The sequence below is a fragment of the Polypterus senegalus genome, chromosome 12, assembly GCF_016835505.1.
Source record: "Polypterus senegalus isolate Bchr_013 chromosome 12, ASM1683550v1, whole genome shotgun sequence".
Taxonomy (NCBI): domain Eukaryota; kingdom Metazoa; phylum Chordata; class Cladistia; order Polypteriformes; family Polypteridae; genus Polypterus; species Polypterus senegalus.
This window is the reverse complement of record NC_053165.1, coordinates 121,016,452-121,036,643: the sequence shown is the minus strand read 5'-3', so window position 1 is coordinate 121,036,643 and position 20,192 is coordinate 121,016,452. Positions and strand designations below refer to the sequence as shown.

General features: G+C 39.3%; 1 protein-coding gene across 5 annotated transcripts in view; it reads left to right on the top strand.

The window, feature by feature from the left end:
• sema4ba (sema domain, immunoglobulin domain (Ig), transmembrane domain (TM) and short cytoplasmic domain, (semaphorin) 4Ba) overlaps positions 1 to 20,192 on the top strand; it is a 274,559-nt gene that overhangs the window by 156,094 nt on the left and 98,273 nt on the right. For 4 of the 5 annotated variants that reach the window (XM_039773331.1, XM_039773330.1, XM_039773328.1 and 1 more), the window contains one exon: positions 19,761 to 20,062. In XM_039773331.1, the coding sequence (XP_039629265.1) occupies positions 19,957 to 20,062 (106 nt within the window). In that variant the 5' untranslated portion in view covers positions 19,761 to 19,956. Of the gene's footprint in view, positions 1 to 13,344; positions 13,366 to 19,760; positions 20,063 to 20,192 lie in introns of those variants that run through there. The other variant, XM_039773332.1, reaches the window with a different exon arrangement.

Below are 20,192 nucleotides of genomic sequence, written 5' to 3'. Positions count from 1 at the left end.
GATCTTCCTGGCACAAAAACATCCACTATTTAAGGATTGTGTTTTGTTTTTACATTTAATACGATGTGTGATTTAAATGGGTTTCCTTGTTAGATAATTTTATATTTCATATATATTCATACATTTCAGTCTTAAACCTTTAATAACATTCTCAAGAGTTGTCTAGTGCCTCCGTATATGAACCTTGCCTGCTCAATGAAGTACTTTAGCACAGGTAAATGGCTTGTAAGGGGACAAACGAATATCATTGCTGGAGTTTTTAGCAGATCTGGATTACCTACAATCCTTTCAATTGGTCCTCTGCCCACTAGTAATTGCCTACTTTCCATGGAATGTCTTATTTGGATGGTAGTGTCCTTAAATTTTGTTACATTTTTCCTGAGAACCATTGCCATTTTATATTTTAACTCAACAAGTAAAGGCCACCTTACCATACCCCTCATTGACTTGTGAACATTTCAGAGTACTTCATTGATTTGTGTGATTAAATCAGAAACTTTATTTCCATATATTAAACTTTTCTAGTTATTCAATGTTAAATTTAATAGGTGTATTGTAAATATAGATGAATGGAAAAAGTTATAGTACAAGTCTTTAACACAATTACCTGAGACTCGAAGTGGCAGGAGCGTAGTGCGCCTCCAGTGGGGTTGAGCGAAGTGATCAACACCAGATCATCTTGGAGAAACACTTTTGACGACACGCAAGACTAGACATTAAAACTTTAGGAAGCAAAACCTGTGATATGGTGACTTTGGCATGTCACGCCCTACTTTCAAACAATTTACAACAAGTTCACTGACATCTAACCTAGTAGTTGTTGGAATGCTTTTGGCAGAAAAAGTTCAGGTGCTCCCAGCTCTTAAAACAACGACTAGCAGAACACGCAGCTTGCTAGCAGCTGAACCAATTTCATCTCTTTATCATGCGTTCAGACCCCCTCCCACCCCCTTCACAACGTGAGCAGCGTTATAAGTCCCGCGAGAAAGATTTAACCATGCCCAGGGCAGGAAATAAAGGACAAATACTGTTTTTATAAAAGTTTTAAAGTAAAAGTGAAAATAATGCATATGTAACAATTCCTATGAAAATAACAATCTCTTTAAATTGTTTATCTAGTAAACCAAACCCGGGGGTGGGTGAGTCAAGTGAGCAGGGGGCGGAGCCCCCTAGTAGTAGTAGTAGTAGTAATAATAATAAATCCGTGATGTAACAGGGGCACGATAGCTGAGCCGCAGTTAGCGGGGAATCACTGTATTAGGGTGTTTGTACTGACTGTATGCAGTAAAAGCCCTGCTTGGAGTTCCAGTTTTAGCATTCTTCTTTTAAAGGTGTTGATGTATCTAACCACCTGACAGCTTCAAAAAGAGAACAGTTATGTGTGTGCTAAAGTAAACAAAAGTGGGATTAGCATAATGATCACCCGAAATGTGAGGAATTCTTTGACAAATTATTGCTGGGACAAATTAAGCATAATTTTCCAGATACTTTGGATTATCTTCAGTTTACTTAAGACCTCAACAGTGAATGACACATTTCTTGCAATTTATACCTTCTTCATACACAAGTATAATTAAGAGTGCTATGCCAGAGAACCGTTTGTTTATAGACTATAGCTGAGCATTTACCAGTGTTCTTCCTCAAGACTTCTCACCAAGCTTTTAGATTTGAGACTTCGTAACACCATTGCCATTGGAGTTTGGATTTACTGACAGACCCCACTTTGTACAAATTCCCTATCACTTCCTCTACATTGATCATCAGTAGAGGCCTTCTCAATTCCCTTGTTCAACTTTGAACTTGTGGCAAGACTTGGCTCTGTCTTCATCATTAAATGTGTTGCTGACACCATCATCACAGACTGGGTCATCAGCAATGAAGAGATGGTTTACAGATGCTCTTCTGATATAGTGGTGGCAGGACAACAGTCTTTTCCTTAATGTCAGCAGAACCAAACAACAGTCTCTCCCTTAATGTCAGGAGCTAGTCATAGAATTCATGAATCAGGAGGCAGACTATATCCCTCTGATTTGGTGGGGATGTTATGGAGATGGTCAGCAGCTTTAAATTTCTTGGTGTCACAGTTCACCTGAAGAGGGATATCTTCAAAAAGATTAAGAATACTTTTACTTCCTCAAACTTCTACTGGTACACAGTAGAGTCCATCCTCCCTGATTGCGTTATGTCCTGGTATAGCACTTACTCCGCTTAGGACCACAAAGGTCTTAACAGAGTGTTGAAGTCAGCTCATAATATTACTTAAGTGCAGCTCCTTCTTGTTGCAGAATTTCAGTATATAACATGCCGCCTTAGAAAGCCAAATGGGTACTACTGAAAACTTTTGCCATCCTACACCATCAGTTTTCACCCTCCTTCATTTTGACAAATGTTTCAGGGCAATTAGCCTTTGTACCTCTAGATTCAGTTTTTGCCTTGGGAACGTTTTCACTCCAGTGAATGCTTATAATATTTGTATAATTTTAAATTGGACTGTAGTCTTTACTCTTCGAAAGTGGCTTTGGTTGCCACAAAGAAACTGTACAGCTTTCACTAGTTTCCCTTTTAAGATTTTTTTTTAAATTATGTTTTTTTCCAATCAGTATATCAGAAAAACTTCAAACCTGGTCCTAAGCCCATAAAAAAAATCACGCTGAAACCTATATATGATTACTACTTGAAGTCCAGTCAAAAATAGTGACCCCATATACAAATGAGAATGGCTAAGGAAGATGATTCAAAACTGCACAGTAAGTGGCAGTGTCAATAGGTAGGTGTAATAGTGCATGCTACAGATATGCCTTTCTGATACCAAGTATCAGGATCTGGCACTAGGAGTACTAAAGTTCTGTTTCTGTTGAATGTGTTCACATTACTGGAATAAAATCACTAATCCAGCACTTCACCATAAAGCCATAGACACCTGCTTTTTATTAATATTTATAATCTGCAGTTAAATGATTTCACCTGTGAAATAATTCCTGCAACCTGCTGATTTTGCTTTTGTGTGCTACTTTAAGTATTTTTCTGGACTGCTTTGTTAAATAACATTCCCTCAGCAGATAATGGAGAAATTAAAATCAGCATGGGGTTTAAAAGTATAGCATGCATTAGTGCATTCAAAGTGCATATAGACATGTATGCATATAGACATGAAGGAGCAGGAGAGGGTGGCAGCCATGATAATGGCCTTTGAGAACTATATGGTATGTGTGTTAATTATTGTTTGCTTAATTGATAATAGTAAAGAAATTTACTATTGTGGGAATATGTTCATAAATGTAACTGCATATAGCAGGTAGGTTGTTGTCAGGCAATGTGGCTGAGGTGTGAGCGAGAAAGCTTGAGGCAAGTGGATACTTTTTCAAAGAATCATAATGATAGTACCAATCAAGAGAATGCAAAATGCACTGATTCATGCATTGAGAGTCCTGTAATGTGCTTATAATAAAATACAAATAACAATTGATAAACCAGAAAGGAATTAACTAAAGGCCAAATGTCACTGGAAGAGAAGTTTTTTTGAATCTGGGCTGATGCTGGCTGCAGGACTGAGGTGGACAACTCCAATATACACTGATGGTGAATAGTACCTTTGGGGCTCTGATCTATGAGACATACATCAGCAGCCAGTTTTCTGCTGATTATTCTGTAAATTGTAATAAAGTGCAGGCTAGTGTCCATAATTTGGTGGACACAGCGAAATGTCTTGTATCTACTCTTAGTTGCCATTCCAGAGCCTAAATATGTAAAGCTGGTCAAAGTAGTGGCAAACCCTAGTACAACCCTTCAACATTGTAAAGAAAAAGAAACTAGGAAACCTAGTATCAGTCGTTAGCATGATTTTCATATCTATAAAAAAGGAACACCAGTTGCATCAAAGGATGTTCTCTGTTCTAGACAGATGGACAGAACTTTTTCGAGTCCAGGGTGCAATTTGGTTTTTAAGCTCTTTAAATAAATAAATTTGTAAGTTAAATTGTATATATGTGTGTGTGTGTGTGTGTATATATGTATATACTAGCTTTACCCCCTGCTTGCTTCGTTCGCCAACCAACCCCCACGCCCCCGCCTGTGCTATGTACCATTGTCAAGAGGGGGGCTGAACACACCCTAAGGAGACGTGGCCGCTCCCCTGAAACTTCTCTTAAATGGTGAAACAATGGGAAACAAATGCATTTTTTTTTTTACTTCCTCTTTGCTCAATCAGCTGCTGGTTTGCTGCTGCTGCTGCGGTGCCGCGTGATCTGCATCTTGTGCGTCGATTCGAACGTTTACAAGCCTGTACAGCAGCTGTCCTTTTGTCTCACTGCCTTGTCTATCTTCTCCCCCAGACATCCTAAAACACTATCCGATCTCTTTTCACTGTTCCATTATTTCATTGAGTAATATTTAATGTTTGTTTGCGCTAATGTGATCTTTACTATCATTTTTTTGAGACTTTAGAGTTTTCCTACTTCCATTATCTCCAATCTGCTTTGCATGTGTATTGCGCCAAAGTTTTTGAATTCTTTACGACGTTCTACAAACAAATCCAATGGCTGAAGCACTGCTGTGCAAGTGGGTGGGAGGAATTTAACGCATACATTATCTAAATCTGTGTGAAGCATGTGTGCAGCACAGTTACAGTATCAATCAGAAGCCGAATCATCCTTTTCTTCTTCTTCGTATTATGAGGTTTCTGAACACTTTTGGGATCCCCACCCAACGGGAACGACATGCTGAAGTGCGTCCCGTGATTGCGTGATTGCAGCATCTGTGGAAGATTGTTTGTCCGTTGCTGGGGCAGAGCAATAGTAGGCTCACAGCGGTGCAGTGAAGCGCCACAGAAGCAAATCATAAAAGATCGGGGTCGTGCTATAAGTCCCTGTCTTGCACCCCAAAACATAGGCTTAGTCTCAGTACTTTAGCAAAACCAGCTTTATTCAGGTTGAAACAGGAACGGCACAGTTATTTATTGTAGCGCGATCTGCCACTCTGCTATACACAGACACAGCAGTCAGGCAGGGTCGTGGCCAGGTCAGTGACCAAGTAATCCTGTTATCTGCATTTAAAATGTATGTGCTCACCCGTACACATCGAGATATTTTCTGTTTACTTTGGCAGAGAGACGTAACATAGCTTTGAGCCTGCTGTTGCCCCATACAACACACGAAGAGGAGATTGCACTTTGGGACACTCTTTGGCGTGCTGTCTAGTTGGGGGAGGTCCCATGAGAGTTTACAAACCTCACATTTTCTTGAATGAGTGCGGCATAAATAGGAATGTTTCTTGAACAAGCATCACTGAACTGTTTTTTCGATGTTTTCAAATGCAGCAGTTCACATACGTTTGCAACCCAAGATTTTTCTTCTTTTTTTGCTTTGTCTTTCAAGAAAGTTGACAGTGTCGATGGCGAAATTCCTAATTCACTGGTAACGTCTTTTTTCTTTTTGCCGCAATCGAGAGCTGCAAAAATTTTTTTTTTTTTTTACCTAAATCTTCGTTTTTTTTCGTGTATGCCATTTCTGTATGAGGGTGACAATGAGTTAAATTCCAATGGATGTTTTACAGATGTTGACGAGCAATAAGAAAAATGTATTACTGAAAACCGCAAGGAAATAAAAAAGGCAAAAAAAAAAAAAAGTACGAGGAAAGTTCAAAGAAAGAAAAAAAAAATGAGTGTTTCTGTTTGGGGATCATTGTACACAACTGAGCTGCGGCCACAGAACTAACTGCTCTGCGGATGATTCATTCAGGCATTTTAAGGTCTTTTGTGCACTTCGTTGTAATGAAAGTATCTGCTGAATGTACTTCGTAGTAGCAAGATTTCTATAGACTCGTGTCATATGGGGATGCTGTTGGGACCATAAAAATGCTTTGGTGTAATGAAAATTTCATTGTAAAGATATTCGTTGTAACGGAATTTTACCTATATATCCAGACCGTGAAAGGGCGTCCATCCTGGTTATGTTGAGGGCCTCGGGTAAAGGGCTTGGAAACCCAGCCCTGTAGGGACCCGTGGCCACCGCCAGGCGGCGCCCCAGTGCCTGAATATCCCGGGAACCCAGCACTTCCGCCACACCAGGAAGTGCTGGGGGGAAGACGACAGGGGACACCCGGATGGCTTCCGGGCGCGCAGCCGGCACTTCCGCCACACTGGGGTGTGGCTATGGAGGAATGCCGGGTAGCAGCTGGAGCCCATCCGTGTCACTATTTAAGGGGCCGCCTCCCTCCAGTCATCGGCAGAAGTCGGGTGGAAGAGGACGGAGCTGGAGGGAGGACTAGAGGCGGCCAGGAGAAAGGCACTGGAAGTGTGTGGCCTGGACATTGGGGGAATCGGTGCTGGAGGCACTGGGGTTTGTGAGTGCACTGAACTGTGAAAATATTATGAATAAACGTGTGTTGGGTGAACATAAGATGTCCGTCTGTCTGTGTCCGGGCCAGCGTTCACAATATATATATATATATATATATATAAATAAGTATATAATGCATGTGTGTGTGTATGTATATATACATATGTGTGTATATACACACACTATGGTCTGAACACACACCAGAATGACTAAAAAGGCAGAAAATTTTAAAGAAACAAAAGCTTCTAACTTGCCAGTCACAGTCACTGTACAGCATTATGCAGGTGTATTGCAGCATTGTTCATACTGGCACTAGTGCTGGATGGTATAGCCTAAACAATGTTTGGAACGTGGCGCAGCGCAAAACTGTAAGGGGGGACCTTTTTCACTGCTGCGCCGCTAAACAAGCATGTAACCGAGTACATGCGTTAGTGGAGGTATTGAGTAGTGAAAAAGGAAAGAGAACATTCCGAAACTGAAGCTGTAGCAGACAATAAAGTTGAACATGATGACACAGAAGAACTTTTGCCGAAAAAATGAGCCGTGTCTGTTGTCTGGAGATACTTTAGTTTTAAAAGGTCGGATGTGGACCATTATGTTCAAATGTGTGCATACTGTTTCTATACTACTGGATAATACTGAAAGCCAAGTTTTAATTTTTTCATTTTTTTTTTCCCAATACTGTGTAATAGTGTGACAATACGTTGATTTTATTGTCGACATTTTCACTTTAATCTCGATGCTTATGACAAGAATAAAGTCGACATGCTGACTTTATTCTTGGAATTTGTCATTAAAGTAGAACATTGTAAACTAAACTTCATCTTAAAATGAATATTTAATTTACTAGATTTTCTCAAACCCTGTCATAAGTTATGTAGCACATTAAATGCTTTGTGTTAAGTGTTCCCTGAGTCATGTTAATCGCTACGTGTTTCTTAAACTTCTTCCTCTTGCACTGAGGAGGCACAGGCAGCGATCACCACACAGAATACATTAATTTCATGATATTCCTGCTCCCCGAACATTTAAAATGCTACGAAAAATACTTGATAGGGGTGGGTGGTATGACCAAAATTCTATATCATGGTATTTTTCTAAATTATCCCGGTTTCACTGTATTCAACTGTATTTTTTCCCATTAATGAGTGGATGTTAACAAATGTTCCACTGCAATTACTGCAGTAGACTGGCTAAGAATAACCTATTCCACTGTCATGAGCATTGTATATTGTATAAAAAAATTTTTTAATGTGCACACAAGTATTAATACAGGGTTGCATGGCCCCATAAAGTGATAGTTTTCAAGGGGGTGGCACTAATGAAGAGAAGGAATCACATTGCATGACAGATGCAGTCAAAATGTAGAATCTTTTTATTGAACAAATTTTGCAAAAACTTAAAACTATAATTTTGACAAGATATTTTCAACCATCCAAAGAGGCATCTAGACTTAGTAAAATATCCAGAGGTGCTTGTCAAAAGTTGTATTGCACTGAACATGTCTTAGAAAAGGAATAAATAGTAATCTATACTAATAAAAGGCAAAGCCCTCACTCACTCACTCACTCACTCACTCACTCACTCACTGACTCATCACTAATTCTCCAACTTCCCGTGTGGGTGGAAGGCTGAAATTTGGCAGGTTCATTCCTTACAGCTTCCTTACAAAAGTTGGGCAGGTTTTATATCGAAATTCTACGCGTAATGGTCATAACTGGAAGCAGTTTTTCCATTTACTGTAATGGAGATGAGCTTCAACGCCGTGAGGGCGGAGTTTCGTGTGACATCATCACGCCTCCCACGTAATCACGCAGTACATAGAAAACCAGGAAGACCTCAAAAAAGCGCTTAAGAAAACATGCATTATATAATTGAGAAGGCAGCTAAACAATAAGAAGCGAAGCGAAAGTGACATATACAACCATATTCATGAGTTCTGCTACTGAAACAAAGCACGATGTAAACCTACACTTTAAATTAAGTTCATAGACAGGCTGCTGCTGGCGTTTGTAATTTAGTGCCTGCCCATATAAGGCCGTCCGTCAGCGGCAATCCAATAGCAAACTGCCACGGGTAAATATTCACGGGTGAAGGACTGTGCTTATGGAGAGGAAGATGAGATGGTCAGGGTGGTGTTTGACACAAACTCAGCGAAACTGCGAGAGAAAGTTTTAAGTGCCAGGACTAAGGTAACATTAAATACAGCCATGGACATAGCACGAGATGGCACCAGCACAGCTGGGAACCTTCGATGCATGTACACCGAGGCTCACGGAACTGACGAGTGCACAGATAAAAGCAACAGTTCCAAAGAGCTGAACAAAACCGAATTACACAATTGAAAAGGCAGCAAAAATATGAAGCGTCTGATACACATAAGCATATTCATAAATCCAACTACTGCGGAAACAAAGCACACGTTGGAAAAAGTCAATGTCCCGCTAAAGGAAGACAGTGTAAAAAAAACCCGTGCATGCAGTGTGTCAGGTCTCAGATAAAGAAGAAGACGAGCTGTTTATTGATGCAGTAAGAAACGAATCGATGAATGAAACCTGTCATCTTTACAACGATTGACAAACACGGAATGTAACTTGAACACAACACATCCTACAAATACTAACCTGATTGAAAGAAATAATGATAATCAAATCCTTGATGACAGCAACACTCAGTAACACTCACAAAACAAATACTGTATATTGACAGTCATGTTACGCTATTTTTAAAATGTTCCCTTTTCTTTTCTAGCTTTTTAACACACTACTTCTCGCTCGATACGCGGTATATATATATATATATATATATATATATATATATATATATCCCGATCTACATACTCGAATAATGGATACTTTATTCGCCATCAATGATTGTTTTGGTAAAGCCATACTCAGTGTATTCATTAGATGAACGGTAAAAAGTAAGAGCGAGGGAGGATGACTTATTGAGGCATGCAGGCTGTAGTGCGCCAACTCTATCTGAATTGCGCGATCACATTTGAAAAATATATCTTTTCAAGTTCTATTTAGTCCATATGTGTCAAACTCAAGGGCAGGGCCACATCCGCCCGGCGTAATTATATCCGCCCCGAGATCATTTTATATACTGTATTATTGTTATTAAAGCCCGGTATATGAAGCGCTGGTAACACAATAAACTACAGATCCCATAATGCAGCGCTTCAGCTGCCTTGCCTAACACTTACGCGCTAATCAAGTCTACCTTATGATGCTGCAAGTTATTGCGAAGCTAGCTCACACGATGCTGAAGAGAAAAGTTGATTCTGAAAATAGAGCCTTTAAAACCGATGGGAGGCTGAGTATATGTTTACTGAACCCGTGTGTCTCATTTGTGGAGCTAATGTGGCTGTAATTACAGAATTTAATCTAAGACGGCACTATGAGACAAAACATCAGGGTAACCTGAATGCAATGCAGAAGATACAGAAAGCAGAATAATTAAATAAGAATCTGACACTTCAGCGGACGTTTTACCGTGCACAATCACAAAGTGATTTCAAGTGAAGCTGCTTTTATGGGAGACACAAATGCACCAGTTCACCTTGCCCCACTTTCCCTGTTGCCAAGTAATGTTAAACCAAGTCGTCACTACGGTGTTCCCAAATCGCACTTTGCTGATAAACTGAGCGACTGCGCACTGAGTTTGCACGGCGCTTTGGTGACTTTGAAGAACAAAAAGTCCGTCTACATGCGGCTCGAACCTTGTGCATGTTTGGTAGCACATATCTGTGTGAGAAGCTCTTCTCAGTGATAAAGACTAACAAAACAGCACACAGGAGTCGCCTCACTGATGAGCACCTGCAATCCATCCTGAGAATCTCCACAACACAGAACCTCACACCAAACAGAAACAACCTGTGCCAAAAAAGATGCCAGGCGTCCAGCTCTAAAATGACATATGAGCAAAGACAACTGAATGATTTGATTTGTTATTGCTGAAAGGAACACATTTTATTTATATTTCCAGGTTTTGTTATGCAGCATGTTCATATTTGAATTTGTATAATTTTGACAGGATATATTTTTATGGAGAGCAAAATCTTTTGGGATATTTAAAATCTAAGTTTATTTTTTATATAAAATTACATAAGAGTAAAGAAATTTGAATGTTTGTTCTTTTAATGTTTACTTTATTTCTAACTTGTATAATTTAGACAGGATATATTTTTATGGAGAGCAAAATATTATAAGTTGTTTAAGGTTTGAGTTGATTTATTCAGGAATAATATTCCTGTCTGTTTTTACCATTCCTACCAAAGATATTTCTGTCGACTAAATAAAAATTCCTTCTATTTAAAATTTAAATAGAACTTGAACAAATAAGATAGTTCATAATATCCACGCAGACTTGCACGTAAGAGCGGGAGTTATCCGTTTTAACAAGCAGCATATTGCACTGATACGAAATAGCTGTTTGTGTATATATGTAGATATGTATGTATATGTATATATATGTTTATATATGTGTGTGTGTATGTATATATATATATGTATTTGTGTGTATATATGTGTGTGTATGTATGTGTGTGTATGTATGTATGTGTGTGTGTATATATGTGTATCTGTATAGATATGTATATATATATATATATGTTTATGTGTATGTGTAAATATATATATATATTTATATATATATATACGTTATTTTCAAAATGTTTCCTTTTCTTTTTCATTGCTTCTTTAACACACTACTTCTCTGCTGCGAAGCGCGGGTATTTTGCTAGTATATATATATGTATATGACAGCAACACTCATCACTCACAACAGTGACAAAACAATTACATTGACAATCATGTTACGTTATTTTCAAAATGTTTTCTTTTCTTTTTCATTGCTTCTTTAACACACTACTTCTCTGTTGCAAAGCGCGGGTATTTTGCTAGTAAAATAATAATAATGTTCACAATCTCTGTTCACTGACACATTAAAGTGACTTTTTAAACAAGTTTATTATCATCAAACTGCATAATATTTAAACTAATAAATAATAACAATAAAATAAATAATAGTATTATTACTGATAGTTACACTATTATTTCAAGACTTCAAGCCCAGGTGCATTGCACAGAATTCACCAAATTAAAATAAAATAAAACAAGTGCAACCTGGTGATGACATCCTTACCAACTGAACCATCATTTAGGCAAACTGCATTATTATGGACCTTGCTTCAAGCTAAGCTATATACATAAACTAGCAAAATACCCGTGCTTCGCGGCGGCGAAATACTGCCTCAATATTTTTATTAAGAAAAAAGTAAACATTTTTAAACTGAGGGAAAATATACAAAAAATTATTTGTTAAGGATCTCTTTGTATACTACGTTGTCAGTTCGGCCCTCCGGTTGTAATATGACCAAGCTGTGCGCTGAGCTTACTCTTGAGCATGCAACATACAGTTGGCCATGTGAAAAGCAATCCTACCTCAAATCAATGCCAACCTTTTGTAGTGTTTGTCCCTGAGACTTATTAATTGTCATTGCAAAGCAGAGCCTATCTGGAAATTGAATGCGTTTGAATTGAAATGGGAGATTAGATGGTATAACGGGGATGTGAGGAATAAAAACTGTGTCACCTGAGACACTGCCAGTAAAAATAGTTGCTTCAATTAGGCTGTTTTGTAGAGATGTGACCTGAAGTCTCGTGCTGTATAACGTTTCGGTGGCTGTAAGTTTCTCAGTAACATTATTGGTGCCCCAACCTTCAAAATGAGATTATGCTCAGGAGTGCCTGGAGGATTTAGAGTGTTGAGAAACTCTACCGGATAATGTACTGCGTCTTCAACTTCTACAACTGAATCAACAGATTGATATGTTTTTGGTTGTGAAGGTAGTTCTTGAAGTAAAATGTGGTTTATATAGTCGTAGTCATGTCCTTTTTTGGTGTCAGGATAGCTCTCTCTCTTAACCATGACACGTCATTTTGGTGATTTCGTAGATCGGGGTAAACATTTTGAAGAAGACTTTCTAAGGTATTCACAATGAGACAGAGATTTGTAGGAATATTTATTTTACGATTTTCTTGTATGAAGGTTCCATCACCTATACTCATCAGAAGAGCAGAGAACTCCCCGGCTTTTTTGTCGCCTTTCAAATGAACTCTCATGTTTATTTTTAAAGTAACAACATTGATTTGTGGCCATAGGTATGAAGATTTCAGAGATGCTTTAACTTCATTAGCGCGTGTTCCTCTGGGCACGACTGGTAGGGTTTGGCGGAAGTCTTCAGCCAGCAACACTGTCAAGCCTCCCATAAGTTTGTTGGTGTTTCGGATGTCTTGGAGGGTCCTGTCTAAAGCCTCAATACCTGCTCTGTGTGCCATAGTGCATTCATCCCAGACAATAAGCTGACAATGTCGCAGCACTTCAGCCATGTTGCTCTGCTTTGATATGTTACACATGGGGGATTCAGTATGGTTCAGGTTCAGAGGCAGTTTGAAAGCTGAATGAGCAGTTCTGCCACCCTCAAGAAAGTTGCAGCAACGCCAGAAAAAGCCACATCTATGGCAATGTTACGTTTTGCTCGGATTTTTGCAAGGAGAAGGTTTATTAGGAATGTCTTACCAGTTCCTCCTGTAGCATCAAGGAAAACCACTGTGCCAGTGGCTGATGCAACGCTGCTCATGATTTGCTCATAAACTGACTTTTGGTCACTATTTAGCAACCGCTCGTTATTTGTGACTATATTGGCCAATTGCGAGGTGTTGTAAGATGTCTCTTTCAAGTACTCGGGATTTGACGTAAGTTGTGCCAGTTCTGTTAAAGGTGAAGGCAAACCGTAATGATGAAGAGATTGACCTCCAATAGCAATTACGTAGTTTTCAAGCAACTGTAGACACTTGTTATAGTTCAAATTTAATCACTGGTGGACTTCTGTTCGTATATGATCTCTTTCAGCCTGTCTCCTAACATCTTCTGCTATGCTGTCTTTGTTTTTCCCATAGGTTTAAGGGGTTTTCCATTTGGCAGAACACCAACATGACAGCAAACAGTTCACGGATCTTTTGAGGTGAGCGAGACAGAGCAGCTTCCTGTAGAGTCTCGTCCCAGTTGATATTGTCATGTAATAAACCGAGTGCACTGCAGGCCAACTTATAGGTCGGATGTAGGACACCATCAACTGTTTTGAGATATTTGAAAGATGTGGGACCTGTGATTTTGTTGAGCAGCAGTCAAAGATGGTAGCATTCAGAGTTATTGGGTGTACAGTGTAGACCCGTCCCAGTACATTATCCTTTTCACTCCCGAATGTCCTGGTACAGGGTTGCCCTGTTTCCTCCGACGAAACATGTTGTTTGCCCACACATAATATGATGGAATTTCATAATAATGAAGTTGTTTTGCAAATTTATCATGTTTGCAAAGGTCAAAGAACACTAAAAGGGTCGTTTGTGGTGGATTGTGTACTTTATCGGCAACATTGCCTTCTGTGAAATAAATTCTTTGTCCGTTTTCAAAATGCACAGCAAGATGAACGACCAGAGGGAAACGTTTGTGAATGGGAAAACAGAAAATGCGCCAGGCTGCTTCAGAGCTACTAATGTAATGACCAGCTTCGTATCGAGATAATTCGTCATTTTGATTTTGTATTGTAAATACTGCCTGGTCACTTCCCTTGTTAACATACTTGCAGATGTATTTGATCGATTTTACTGAATTGCAAAATTCGACATTGATGTGAACATTGAAGAAGCGGGACAGCACAGGACTATAAGGGACCACCCATCTGTTGTCGATATCTACTCCTTTGATGTTAATTGTATGACCTCCATCAGCAGGTGCGCGGCGGTACTGAGGGTAACCATCTTCTCCGGTCTGAGTTTCTGAGATGAACGGACGGGTACTTCTTAGTGCATATTCTGTTGATCATGCAGGGTGAGTTGATATTATGAGGTCCACATGGGCCGTGAATCATGTTGGATTTTACTATTTTGTGTAGGGCAGGGTCAGTCTGTGGATCAGGAATTTCCACACGGATGACTTGATCGATAGGAGCTTGTTTAATCCTATCGTTTAGCCACAACAGAATGTGTGCATGGGGAATACCTCGCTTTTGCCACTCTATGGTGTACATTTAGCAATTTGTACAGCCGAAAATGTTACTCTTCGTGAGCAAGTCTATCATTTTGCAAATTTTGAGATGAAATACACGACTGTTAAGGTTGTGGCGATCGTGAGGTTTTTGACGTGGAAGGAGAATTTCAGTGATGTCAGTCCATTTAGGATTGCAAGTAAATGTGATGAATAAGTCAGGGCGGCCATAATGACGTACGTATGTCATTGCGTCTTATGTACGCTCGTGCATATAGCGAAGTCCTCCAGTGAAGGAAGATGGTAATATCACAGCTTGACCAGGTTGTATTAAATCAGTTTCGTTTTTGTCAATACCATCTTTTAAGTGAACATAATTTTCAGTTTGTAGTTTTTTCTGATTTAGTCTGATATAATTTAGTCTTTCGGATTCAATTTTTGCATACATATCAACTAAAAACTGATTTAATAAAGTTCGGAAGAAAAGGATATTATTATCATGATGTTGTCTGATCATAAGCCGGTATGAATAGAAGTTTGCTGCAGAGACGGTTTTGTTCATAGGTAACTTACTGGCAGCATGAACTTGAGGTATAGACACAGAATAGCCGTCTTCACCATAGCAGAACATGAGAGGATATTGAAGTGCATCATAGGATCTGTGGGTTTCCTTAATGTGTTGCAGTTTATTGTCTCTGGTTTTCAAGACAATATCTCTATTGTTGAACGTTTGCCCAACGATGACAACACCAACTTGATGAACTGTGGGTTTATTAAATCTGCCTTTGTGTGCATGTAATGGTTTTTTGTCTGCGTGAATGACAACTTTGAAGTCTTTGTCATCATCTGAAATACTGTCCATTGTGGAGTGGAAGTCCTGGATGTAAGTGTTACAGTCATGGAGCATTTTTTGTAATTGCTTGACCAGGGGTATGTTAAGTCCAGAAAAATTAGCGCAGTGGATTTGTCCTTCCCTTTCATCGTCCCCGACAAAATAAATTTGCAAAAATTTGTGTTCCTCACTCGGCATAGGTAAAAGACTGCCAATCAAGTGATACACTTGTCCCTGAACTTTAAATGAAGGCATAAAATTTCCCTCAACGATTTGGTTAGCACCAAATGACGTCATTTGAAATGCGCTGTTGTACTTTCGAATGTTGTTCAAGAAATGCTCACTTTGAGGATGTTCGCCATTTAACAGGCTCTCAAGAAGGGCAGGAAGCTTAAGTAAAAGAGTGAGACAGACTTTACCACCGTTACAGCACAAACCAGGAGACTCGCATTTCCACTTTTGAGCTTGACAATAGTCACAGTGAACATCCATGGCTCCAATGTGTATTATTTTGTCAGGCTCATAATGTATGTTTGGGTCGTACTCAAATCCACAATTGGCTTTTTTGAGCCAAACCTGTTGTTTTCGTATGAGCCGCTTTTCATTATTGGGATCGTATCTAGAAACAGAAGCTGTATTAACTTGTGGATTTGCCTCCGTGTATTTAGCGACAGCGTCACTATGAACTTGTGGATTCGCTTGCGAGTATTTAGCAACAGAGTCCCTATGATCTTGTGGATTTGCTTGCGAGAATTTAGTGACAGCGTCCCTATGAACTTGTGGATGTGCTTGCGAGTATTAAATGGCAGTGTCCCTATGAACTTGTGGATGTGCTTACGAGTATTTAGCCACAGCGTCCCTATGAACTTGTGGATTTGCTTCTGAGTGTTTAGCGACAGCGATTTTATGAACTCTTGGATTTTTCAGCGAATATTTTGCGGCAGCTGCACAAAGTTGCTTCCGTCTAGCTGCATCAGAAAATCTACCACAACGTCTGATACGCCTCCTTTTTACTGTGTTCTCACAGCTTGGATTGCTGCTGTCATTATCGGTTCGAGCTGGATTTGTGAAATGACATTTCGTATGTGTCAATCGATGTAAGCATATAACCAGTTTCATCGATAACTTCGCATCCAGCTTTTGAGAGTCTTAATATTCATAAACATCAAAGTGTCCACTACTCAAATCGTCACCTGTGAATCTAAGATGTTTAATAGGCATTGATAGTTCTCCAAAGGTGTAAAATATTTGGCCATTTTGGTACACTTGAAAGCGACAAACGAACAATTGAGCGGCAGCCATCAACTCACATGCAGAACCATAGGTGAATTGCTTAAGCATTTCAGTCTTATAGTGCTCCTGTGTACTATAATTATCTCCTGTACCATCATCACTCCACACTTTGAACCTGTCCCCGTCATTTAATACATAAGACACAATGTCCCTGCGGATATCAAAAGTGAGCCTGATATGTCCGTGCAATATGTAACACAGAGAATGGAAAAGGCAGACGCCATCTCCGGGCATGGACACCACTCGGTAAGTGACAGTTCTTTGATCGATGGTGATCACCTCGATAGACATGTTGGAAGAATAAAGAGAATGGGTACTTATATGGCGTTCGTTTATAAAACAGCGGAGAAGCTGTGTAAAGGCTGCTTCACAAAAAAAACAGCGGAGCGCCTTATATGGGCAGGCAGTCAACCAAAGAATGGAAGCAATAAATAACTATAATCGTAATAAAGGAACAAAAAAATAGCGGAGAACCCGCGGATTAAATAAAGGAAATGAGTACCTGAACAGTAAAATAAGTCTAAAATAGCTACACAATAACTATAACAATCGTAATAAACGAATAATAAAACAGCAGAGAACCGCGAAGCAAGAAGAAAGGATGGCCTTATATGGCGTTCATTTATAACACAGCGAAGAAGCTGTGTAAAGGCTGCTTCACAAAAAAACAGCGGAGCGCCTTATATGGACAGGCAGTCAGCCAAAGAAAGGGAATCGAATAACTCTAATTGTAATAAACGAACAAAACAACAGCAGAGAAGCCGCGGATTAAATAAAACAAATGGGTACCTGAACAGTAAACTAAGTGTAAAATAGCTACACAATAACTATAACAATCATAACAAATGAACAATAAAACAGCGGAGAACCCGTGGATTAAATAAAAAGGCTGCTTCCTTGGCAAAGCAAAGAAAACGGAAGGCCTTATATGTCGTTCGTTTATAAAACAGTTGAGAAGTTGTGAAAAGGCTGCTTCCTTGGCGAAGCAAGGAAAGGAATGAACACACCCCAGCTAAGAACGGCCTTATATGGGCAGGCAGTCAATTACATGGGAGGTGCTGATTTCCGCAGTAGCCGCACTTATGAATATGCTAAGCACAGTCCTTCACCCGCGAATATTTACCTTATATGGGCAGGCACTCACTACAATGCTACCCCTCGCCACCCCGTTCACCCTCAATGGCCTCCGTTCAGCCACAACCGGGTCACCGCTTGTAACATTACCAGCCGCCCACCGAGAACGAACGGGGCAGCCGCATGTAGTGGGCGGGCAGTGAAACCACTTGCCGCCGGAAGCCGCCCAAGGGACAGTACACTGCGCGAGCAGAGAAATCGCCCACCGAGAACGAACAGGACAGCCATGTGTGGTGAGCGGGCAGCGAAACCACTTGCCGCCGGGAGCCACTCGAGGGACACTACACTGCACAGGCAGCGAAATCGCCCCCCTCCAGCCACCGCTTGCAGCATCCCCAGGCCGAAGATAACGGAGCAGCAGTTACTGAGGCGCATGCATCATAGCTACAGCCCCATTCATATGTCGTAGGTCGGATGTCCGTAACCTGGGGACTACCTGTAAACAGAAAATAGCAAGAATTGTGTTTTATGTGTCATTTGGACTAAGTAAAACTTTTAGAAAGGGAACATTAAAAAAGAAATGTAATGTCCCCTGTAGTACTTCTGGTACCTTATACAACCTTCATATCATTGCATAGCTTATTTAACATATCCTGTTTATATTCAACTATGAATAGTTTTGGAATGGGTTTTAGTCTTGTTTTTGTACTGATCTTTGTGATTGCTGTTTATGGTTGTCCAAATAAAATATATGTTTTAAATAATCAGAAGTGTTAATCTGTTTTAATGTTCTGCGCAGTAAGCAAAAATAAGGTGGCTTATAATTTTATTTCTCACTTCCCTTGGCACATATGTTTCATGTGTAGTGATTGTATGTTGGTCCATAAGCTTTTGCTTAAAACCTTAGATTAAGTCCCAGTTTTTCTCATATTTAAGGTTTCTTTCTTGTTTTTTATTGATTTAAGCTATTCATTTCTTGTTGTTGCACCAAAAAAATAAAATCCTTAGATGCTTTACATCTTCAGAGCAAGTCATCATACCTCTGTGAGAACAGGATGCCGAAGTCGTTACATCTTTTACAAGCTACAATTGTACAGTCATTTATCGCTTAATTGTTTTCCCCAAAGAACTGAAAATTTGAACTTCTGCCATTACTGTTTAATGTGGCATCAACCTTTTGCATCTCTGACAGTGGAAGAAAACAATTAATTATAAAGTAAAATTGAGTTAATATCTGACTAGAAACTGTTAACAGTGTTGATTCTTTTATTGTGGTGCCCAAAATTAATCCATATTTATGCACAGTAAATATTACCCGAAATTGACATTTATATTATTTGCAGTTGTCAACAGTAGGTACAGAGGGTACAATTATTTTAATATCGTACCTCTTTCATTGCACCATTCAAGTCTTGATTTCTGTCTTGTGCCCAACACTGTCATAATAGGCTGCAGCCCATACAACCTATAATTGGGCTAGGCTGGTGTGGATAGTAGATGGAGAAATGCATATTATTCTTGGAAGATAAGCTTATTCACATGAAGTAGCAGAGTATTGCAGGAGGTGATAATTTATAAATGTTTTACTTGAGTATCATTCATTGGCAGGCAGGTGTTAGATGTTAAGAACACAGATTTATTTTCAATTCTTTCAGCTGACTTACTGAGCTGACCCTCAGCAAGTTATTTAAACTGCCTTTCCTATAGTTGGAAAAATATTGTTAACAACTGTACTCTGTGGCTGTTGACTTATGTACTTTGGAGTTATGTATTACAATTCAACCTACCAAGGTTCCCCTTAGCAGATATCCAACAATGATTACTGGTTTGTCTTTGATTTCTCCAATTTTGTATGCATGTATCTTCTATACATGCAGTACATGTGTTTTTAAGACTCCCCATTGCAATTCAGAGAAATGAGCTGTATCATTTAATTTCTTAAAATGATAAGTATGTGCATTTTTCTTGTCTTTGATGGAGGACCGTCCTTTTTTTTTTGTTTTCATTCCTTGCTTTCCTTAAAATTAATACATGTCAGTCGGTTGCATGGTTTGTATACTTTGTTGTTAAAGCTTCACAGGCTTTCCTTTTCTCTCACTCTCTCTTACAAAGTCTTGTAACTGTTAATCCTTATATTTTAATCATAAATAATTGTCCTTTGATTTGTCTTGTAGATCTACCACTAATGCTTGAGAGCCTCCTGCATCTGAACGCATCTGTGGAGATCCTTGGAAATGACCTGCTTTTTTCACAAGAGTGTTTCTAAAGTTGGACTTACCAATTGCTAGTAATCTTATTGACTTTGCTAGGCAAGTGCCTTGGAAAATACACTCTGACATTTAAGTGAAACTACTTGCTGTTTCAGTAGCAATGTGGATCATGCCAGTGGATTATTTTACACTTTTGACTTTGTGCGTATTGGTGGCCTTTGCTGCTTCTTTTGAAGACATTATTCCACGAATAAGCTTCAGCCATGGTAAGTTAACAGTTTCTTGTATACATAGTACTTGTGGAGGAAAAATATGTACATTTTTAGACCTTGGTAGACCAGACCCAATTATGTAATTACAGGCAAAAGTATTTTGGAGTGGGACAGGTGTTGTTTA